Consider the following 9,703-nt stretch of genomic DNA (forward strand, 5'->3'; position numbering starts at 1 on the left):
GTCTTATCTTAGCTCCGCCCTGAGTGACTGTCATCAGTCCGCCATTGTTTCACCGCCGGAGCAGATGTAGACAAGAATGAGTCCTGAGCGATTGAGGTGTTCTGTTGTTGGATGTAATAATGAACAGCAGTCGTCATTTACTCCCGACATCTGAGCCGCTGAAGACACAGTGGGTTACGTTTGTTTCTGAAGGGAATGCGCCCACGATCTACATAAATGCGTCTATGTTCGCGCGAATCATTCATGATCCAGCCTCATCTACTGAAGAAGTGAGTTTTTTAATGAATCTTTGCAAATCACCTTTCCTAATAATGTGCTAATTAGCGAGTTTCAGGATGAATGCAGCTAAAGTAAACAGTCTCTCTGAGGGCAGCTGGAAGAGAGAGGCGGGGTCAGCAGAGCTCATTAACATTTAAAGGGAAATGCTACAAAAACGGCTTGCTCTGAAAAGAGCTGTTTTTGACAGTGTTTTTTACACTACCATTGAGAAATTTTAACCAAACTATTTTACAAAGAAATGTTAATCAAACTATGTTACAGACTTTTCTTTAAGACCCTAAAGAATCATATAAACTTGTGGAAAATGGGCATCCGATGACCCCTTTAAAAAAATGTGTTTAGTCAGTTAAGTCAAACTATAAACTGTTCCCTTACTATACTTAAACCACGGTAACCACAAATTAACCACGATCTTGCTACACTAACCATAGTTTAACCATGGTTTTTGTAGTAAACCTGTGGTTATACAAATGGTAATCAATGCACCAAAAAACCATGGTTTGGCCTACTAAACATTTACTATAATAAAACCATGGTTAATTTTCACAAGGGTTAAAGTGCTACGCTATAAGCTACTAACTACACCGAAGCTATTTAAAATAAATATTGAAATTGTGATTGTGTCTTTGCCAAATATGTAATATGTGATATGCAATTATAAGAAAGTCGCTCTTTCAACATTAGCTTTACAGCTTGTCATGTAATAAAATATTTTCTCAAAAGAGTACTTCATTTACTTGATGTTCTATAATTTATCAATGTACGCCGCTGAAATTTTGTAAGGGTACAGTTAGTGACTTATGCATGTTTTAATTTACCATTGTTCGGTTTATTTTCGCAGCTAAATTCAGCTCTTTCAATAGGAATCCAAGCCATAACTTTGCATCGAGACTATTTTCAACATGCAGATTTCGCCCGAGTTCAAGTTGCTGATGCATATTGAGCAAAACCTTCCGTTTTTATCAACAATAGACCAGTCTTACAAGTTAGTCATCTCATTTTTTTTCTTTAAGACTGGTCATATTTTTATTAGTGCTGTCAATTGATTAATCGCATCCAAAATAAAGTTTTTGTTTACATAGTATGCGTGCGTGCTGTGTATATTTATTATGTATATATAAACACACACACATGCACGAATACATTTCAGAAAAATATGTTGTTTATATATTAAATATATTTATTTATAATATAAATTATATGAATAAAAATATAGATATTAAATACATGTAAATATTTTTAAAATATATACTGTATGTATGAGTATTTATATATACATACATATACACAGAACATATATTATGCAAACAAAAACTTGTATTTTGTATGCGATTAATCGCGATGAATCGTTTGACAGCACTAATGAATATATACACATGTAAATACATTTACACATGTTAAAAATATACACTGTATGTGTGTGTATTTATATATACATAATAAATATACACAGCACACATGCATATATTATGTAAACAGACATTTTTATTTTGGATGCGATTAATTGTTTGACAGCACTAATTTTTATTTAATTCAGTTACATGATTAGTCTTAGATTACGTTGAATCCAAAAATAAGGCTGATTACCATTTGCCTAACTGCTAGTTGGTGAAACTCGTATGTAAGACTGTCTTAATCTTGAGTTTAAGTTTATGCAACTGGTCACAGATTTTCATTGGTCAATGTGGCAAATCTACAAGGGAACGTTTTTGCTTTCATGCGGATTGCTTTTCAAAAGTAATTAAAAGTACCGTATGTGACCCTGGAGCACAAAACCAGTTATAAGGGTCAATTTTGTGAAATTGAGATTTATGCATCATCTGAAAGCTGAATAAATAAGCTCTCCATTGATGTATGGTTTGTTTGGATAGCACAATATTAGAAAATCTGGAATCTGAGGGTGCAACAAAATCTAAATATTGAGAAAATCATCTTTAAAGTTGTTCAAATGAAGTTCTTAGCCATGCATATTACTAATCAAACATTAAGTTTTGATATATTTACGGTAGGAGATTTACTAAATATCTTCATGGAACATGATCTTTACTTAATATCCTAATGATTTTTTGGCATAAAAGAGAAATGTATAATTGTGACCCATACAATGTATTGTTGGCTATTGCTACAAATATCCCCCAGCGACTTAACACTGCTTTTGTGCTGCAGGCTCACATATGTTTTTAGGACATGATGCTATAGCAATGCCATGCTTTTATGCACCTAGGCACCATTTTCTTTAAAGATTTGATTTACTGATATATAAATATGGTAGTCGTTCAGTTCCATGGTTTATTGTCTATTCTGTTCAGTAGGAATGGATGAACGGATCATCAGAGTTTTAGGAGGGCAGTTAGCATGTCTTTAGGCTTTAGACTGAAATGTGTTTTATTACTGCATGTCCTGTGAGGGAGATAATAATAATGATTCTCATTATTAGCATACATTAAAAGTCTGGGGTCAGTAAGATTTTTTATTTTATTTAAAATTTTCACTCTGCAGAAAAAAAAGTGTCAGCAAAAATGTATTAGTCTTTTGTTATTGTTCAAAACAGTAAAGATATTTATAATATTAGATTTCTAGTTCAAATAAATGCTGTTCTTTTGAACTTTCTGATCATAAAAAATTCCTGGGGAAAAAAATAACTATCATCGTTTCCATAAAACATTTTAAAAAGCATAACTGTAATAAAATATGAAGTCATATTTCTTGAGCAGAATGGGGGGAGCACACAAGGGAACATGAACGTGTTATTAATTATATGCATACTTTTAAATTGATTCTTTAATTTTGTGATTTATATGATTTAATCACCTATTTGAAACACATTATGCATTAAAACAAAAATATCTCCATCGCTGTATGGTGATGATGTTTAGGAGTGCAGTGACTGCTAGCTTAAAATAGAACCTCACAGAAGCACTAAAAACCTGCAGTACTGGATTATATGTGTGGGACTGGCAACGTCTCCATCGATATTATTGTATCTTGTCCTCAGCCCCCTCCCTCCATCTCTCTGCTATATATAGGCTTCTGCATTGCAGATGTCCCATAACCCAAAGCCTGCAGTCGTGTGTAAGATCTTGTTTTAATTCCCAGGTTAAAACGGCTCAATCTCGCATGCAAAAAAAAACACACACACATCTGGTCAGCTATCCTTGTGGGGACTCTCCATAGGAGTAATGGTTTTTATACTGTACAGGCCGTATATTCTATTGCCCTACACCAACCCTACCCCTAAACCTACCCCTCACAGGAGACTTTCTGCATTTTCAGATTTTCAAAAAACTTCATTCTGTGTGATTTATAAGCTTTATGAGCTTAAACCTCAATTTAGGTCCCCACCGTGACACGAGTCCCCATGAGTCTGTGTGTATTCAGGTTTAAGTCCCCACCAGGTTATATAAGCCAGTACACACACAGACACTCACTCATGCACAAACGCGCACACACACGCACAACAAACACCACAAACCACACACACCACAAACCACACACACACCACACACACACACCAAACACCACACCACAAACGCCAGTACACACACAGACACTCACTCATGCACAAACGCGCACACACACGCACAACACACACCACAAACCACACACACACCACACACACACACCAAACACCACACCACAAACCACACACACACACACAACACACACACACACAACACACACACACCAAACCCCACACCACAAACCCCACACACACACAACACACAACCACACACACAAACACAACACACACAAACACAACACACACACACACACACACACACACAACACACCAAACACACACACACCAAACACACAACACACACACCAAACACACACACACACAACACACCAAACACACACACACACACAACACACCAAACACACACCAAACCCCACAAACACAACACACACAAACACACAACACAACACACACACACACACCAAACACACACACACACACACGACAAATAAACACAGAGACACAAACACACACGACAAACTACACACACACACACACAGACTACACACACACACACACACACACACAACACAAACACAACACACACAACACAACACACACACACACCAAACACACACACACACACACGACAAACAAACACAGAGACACAAACACACACGACAAACTACACACACACACACACAGACTACACACACACACACAGACAACACACACACACAACACAGAGACACACACACAACACAGACAACACACACACAACACAGACAACACACACACACAACAGAGACACACACACAGACAACACAACACAGACACACACAAACACAGACACACACACGAAAAACAACACACACACACACAGGTCAAAGCAACAATATTCACCTTGCTGCAGCGGTCTAGGACATTTAAAACCAAAGCTCTTGCATCTGTATAAATGTGTTTATGTTTGTGATGCTACAAAGACTTCCTTTAGATTCACTTGGTACCTAAAGGGTTAATGTGGACAAATTATATTAGGCTATAAATCAGTGCTTGTGCATCAGGCAGCTCCCTGAAACATGACTAGAGTACTACACACACAGACTACACACACACACACACACACACACAACACAGAGACACACACACAACACAGACAACACACACACACACACACAACACAGAGACACACACACAGACAACACAACACAGACACACACAAACACAGACACACACACGAAAACCAACACACACACACACAGGTCAAAGCAACAATATTCACCTTGCTGCAGCGGTCTAGGACATTTAAAACCAAAGCTCTTGCATCTGTATAAATGTGTTTATGTTTGTGATGCTACAAAGACTTCCTTTAGATTCACTTGGTACCTAAAGGGTTAATGTGGACAAATTATATTAGGCTATAAATCAGTGCTTGTGCATCAGGCAGCTCCCTGAAACATGACTAGAGTCTGACCATATGTAAACATACTCCAGCTTTTACAGAAAGTCCACTTGGAGGATTTACTGTTAAAGGCATTTCATATTGAAAAAATGCTTTAAACATAACACAAGCGCTTACAAGAACAGCACTGTATATTTAAACGTATCTGATTGGCCTGTGAAGTGCACACACCAGTGGCTTTCATCAAAATATGTTTTTAATGCTTAAGCACGGCTTACGTCAAATATTAGTTTTTTGACACAGAAACAGGATACTTAAAAAGAAATAGCAACTCAATCTGACTCTAATATGTGGTCTTTAGCGTCACACAATGTCCACACTTTCTGAAGACATCATTACCCATAACAAAAAAAAAGAATATGAAAACAAAAAAAAGGGAAGAGTCGTCTTATATTGGCCCAAACCGTGTTCCACATTACTGCGCGGAAGTCTTTTTAATGGAATTATAGATACAAACACACAGAATATCAGGGTATAAATTATTAAATTACCAACATCTTGGTAACACTTTATTTTACGGTGTCCTTGTTACACATTCTTACTATTATAACAATAAATCATGCATAATTACGTGCAAGTAACCCTAACCATATAGTACATGTTACATGTAGTCATTTAATATCACTCAGTACTTAAATGCATAATTATACTGTAACAAGGACACCTTAAAATAAAGCGTAACCCACAGAAAACATGTACTGTTGTGCATCTGTTACTAATCACCACATGCAATTATAAACGCACACGGACCATGAATTTTTAAATATTATCTATACAAATGTGGAAAAAAAAGATGTGCTTGATTGCATTAAATTAGCACTTCACATAGACCACAGAACTGTGAAATTACATACAACTGTGTCAAAAAGTACTAACTTGTATCTAACAATAGCACTAATTGTCTAAAAACCATTCGTTTCACACTGTATATTATTAGGCTAGGCTCTAAACACACGAGACTTAAATATATATACAACACAACACAGACACACACAAACACAGACACACACACGAAAAACAACACACACACACACAGGTCAAAGCAACAATATTCACCTTGCTGCAGCGGTCTAGGACATTTAAAACCAAAGCTCTTGCATCTGTATAAATGTGTTTATGTTTGTGATGCTACAAAGACTTCCTTTAGATTCACTTGGTACCTAAAGGGTTAATGTGGACAAATTATATTAGGCTATAAATCAGTGCTTGTGCATCAGGCAGCTCCCTGAAACATGACTAGAGTCTGACCATATGTAAACATACTCCAGCTTTTACAGAAAGTCCACTTGGAGGATTTACTGTTAAAGGCATTTCATATTGAAAAAATGCTTTAAACATAACACAAGCGCTTACAAGAACAGCACTGTATATTTAAACGTATCTGATTGGCCTGTGAAGTGCACACACCAGTGGCTTTCATCAAAATATGTTTTTAATGCTTAAGCACGGCTTACGTCAAATATTAGTTTTTTGACACAGAAACAGGATACTTAAAAAGAAATAGCAACTCAATCTGACTCTAATATGTGGTCTTTAGCGTCACACAATGTCCACACTTTCTGAAGACATCATTACCCATAACAAAAAAAAAGAATATGAAAACAAAAAAAAGGGAAGAGTCGTCTTATATTGGCCCAAACCGTGTTCCACATTACTGCGCGGAAGTCTTTTTAATGGAATTATAGATACAAACACACAGAATATCAGGGTATAAATTATTAAATTACCAACATCTTGGTAACACTTTATTTTACGGTGTCCTTGTTACACATTCTTACTATTATAACAATAAATCATGCATAATTACGTGCAAGTAACCCTAACCATATAGTACATGTTACATGTAGTCATTTAATATCACTCAGTACTTAAATGCATAATTATACTGTAACAAGGACACCTTAAAATAAAGCGTAACCCACAGAAAACATGTACTGTTGTGCATCTGTTACTAATCACCACATGCAATTATAAACGCACACGGACCATGAATTTTTAAATATTATCTATACAAATGTGGAAAAAAAAAGATGTGCTTGATTGCATTAAATTAGCACTTCACATAGACCACAGAACTGTGAAATTACATACAACTGTGTCAAAAAGTACTAACTTGTATCTAACAATAGCACTAATTGTCTAAAAACCATTCGTTTCACACTGTATATTATTAGGCTAGGCTCTAAACACACGAGACTTAAATATATACACCAATATTTATATGCATGCTAAAGTGTACTTCCACAATAAAAGTACTCACCACAAAATGTTTATTTTATTTACACATACACCATATTCAAAAGTCATTACTTTAAATACGTTTAACTCACACAACACAATCCTGAGCTGCGTTTCCCAAAAGCATCGTAAGCCTGAACGGATGGCAGCTCGGATTTCAACGGGTCTACGATGTACTTAAGCTCACGATGCTTCGTTTTGGGAAACGCAGCTCTGGTTGACATGCTGGCCCACAAACATTGAAACATGAAAGAGAGGCAGACACAGGAAAATAAGAGCAGACAACATTATTTGTTTCATATAAAATGTTTTTATTATTTCAGTATAAAACAGCTCCATAGCTCTGGCCAATTCAACTTAAAAAAAAAAAACGCATGACTGAATGAATGAACGAGCCGATCTGGTCACATCCCAAACGCAAGTCCTTGAGTCCACAGCGACCCCAGCGGGAACTACACGGTCTTCTGCTGGCCCTTCTTACCGATCAGGGACTTGTGGATGTGCGGAATCACACCTGCGAGAAGACGGCAAACACACCAGCGCTTCACATCCTCATCTGTCAACACGGCAGTGTGTTTGCAACCAGCACAAAGAAACTAAACTCCAACATACCTCCACCAGCGATGGTGGCCTTGATGAGCGAGTCCAGCTCCTCGTCTCCACGAATGGCCAGCTGTAGATGGCGAGGGGTGATGCGCTTCACCTTCAGATCTTTTGAAGCGTTTCCTGCCAACTCCAAAACCTACAGTCCAAGCAAAAATTATTCAGACACCAGATATCATTTTTACTAGTGGGTGCAGGACACTATACTTCATTTGTGACCATGCACCACAAAACCATACGTCAATAAGCTCTCCATTGATGTATGGTTTGTTAGGATCGGACAATATTTGAAAATCTGGAATCTGAGGGGGCAACAAAATCTAAATATTGAGAAAATCATCTTTAAAGTTGTTCAGATGAAGTTCTTAGCAATGCATATTACTAATCAAAAATTAAGTTTTGATATATTTACGGTAGGAGATGTACAAAATATCTTCATGGAACATGATCTTTACTTAATATCCTAATGATTTTTGGATAATTGTGACCCATACAATGTATTGTTGGCTATTGCTACAAATATCCCCCAGCGACTTAACACCGCAGGGTCACATATAAGTGAGGATAGCAAAATAAAGTGAACTGTAACACACTCAAAAGTTCTTCATACAGTGCACTACCAGTAAAATTTGGGACCAAAAATGAATCCAAGCATATTTTGCGTAAGTGTTTCTTTACACCACAGACTGAACACAATTAAGCATTGCTTGGTAATCGGTATTATCTAATTGTGTTCTTAAATTTAACAGCTATTCAACCGAATTCACTACATACCTTTCTATCAAACTTATCTGAGATTATCAAGATGAATGTGTTCTGACGCCGTTTAACTCGTCATATTACCATTTTCTAAACGATAGCGAATAAACTGCTATAATGTGAGAAATGAAAGTGTCCGAATACATTTTGGTTAGACTGTATAGCACAAGAGTTAAAGACAATTAGCGGCACGCTACAAACCAGCACTAACGAGCCTTACTTCGGCTGTGAGATACTCCAGGATGGCTGCGCTGTAGACGGCTGCTGTCGCTCCCACACGACCATGGCTTGTAGTGCGGGTCTTCAAGTGCCGGTGGATACGGCCCACTGGGAACTACAGATGTCAGATACGCATTCCCTTAGAAAGCAGCACCTGACATTGTTTACTAGACTTTGCAACCTAAAAAAAAACCTGACGGTAGGATATTTAACAAATGGACAAAACAGACGCTCACCTGAAGTCCGGCCCTTTGTGAGCGAGACACTGCTTTTGCCTTGGCCTTGCCACTGTCTTTACCTGCCTTTCCTCCTGCCTGCAACACAACACAGACTCTGAGCCAATACACACTCTCTCTCTCACGCGCGCACACACACTCTCTCTCTCTCACGCGCACACACACACTCTCTCTCTCTCACGCGCGCGCACACACACTCTCTCTCTCTCACGCGCGCACACACACTCTCTCTCTCTCACGCGCACACACACACTCTCTCTCTCTCACGCGCGCGCACACACACTCTCTCTCTCTCACGCGCGCACACACACTCTCTCTCTCTCGCGCGCACACACACTCTCTCTCTCACGCGCGCACACTCACTCTCTCTCACGCGCGCACACTCACTCTCTCTCACACGCGCACACTCACTCTCTCTCACACACACTCACTCACTCACTCTCTCAC

At 38.0% G+C, this 9,703-nt stretch overlaps 1 protein-coding gene across 1 annotated transcript; it reads right to left on the reverse strand.

Annotated features, from left to right (window-relative positions):
* Positions 1 to 7,793: 7,793 nt before the first annotated feature.
* On the reverse strand, positions 7,794 to 9,408 carry LOC107573086 (histone H2A.V-like; the record flags this gene model as incomplete). The annotated part of the gene is made up of 4 exons (XM_016259525.1): positions 7,794 to 7,953; positions 8,052 to 8,181; positions 9,022 to 9,135; positions 9,257 to 9,408. Coding segments are annotated over 4 exons (458 nt in total), but the record flags the coding sequence as incomplete, so codon positions are not given.
* Positions 9,409 to 9,703: the final 295 nt, after the last annotated feature.

Source organism: Sinocyclocheilus grahami, unplaced genomic scaffold, assembly GCF_001515645.1.
Source record: "Sinocyclocheilus grahami isolate Dianchi unplaced genomic scaffold, SAMN03320097.WGS_v1.1 scaffold1864.1, whole genome shotgun sequence".
Taxonomy (NCBI): domain Eukaryota; kingdom Metazoa; phylum Chordata; class Actinopteri; order Cypriniformes; family Cyprinidae; genus Sinocyclocheilus; species Sinocyclocheilus grahami.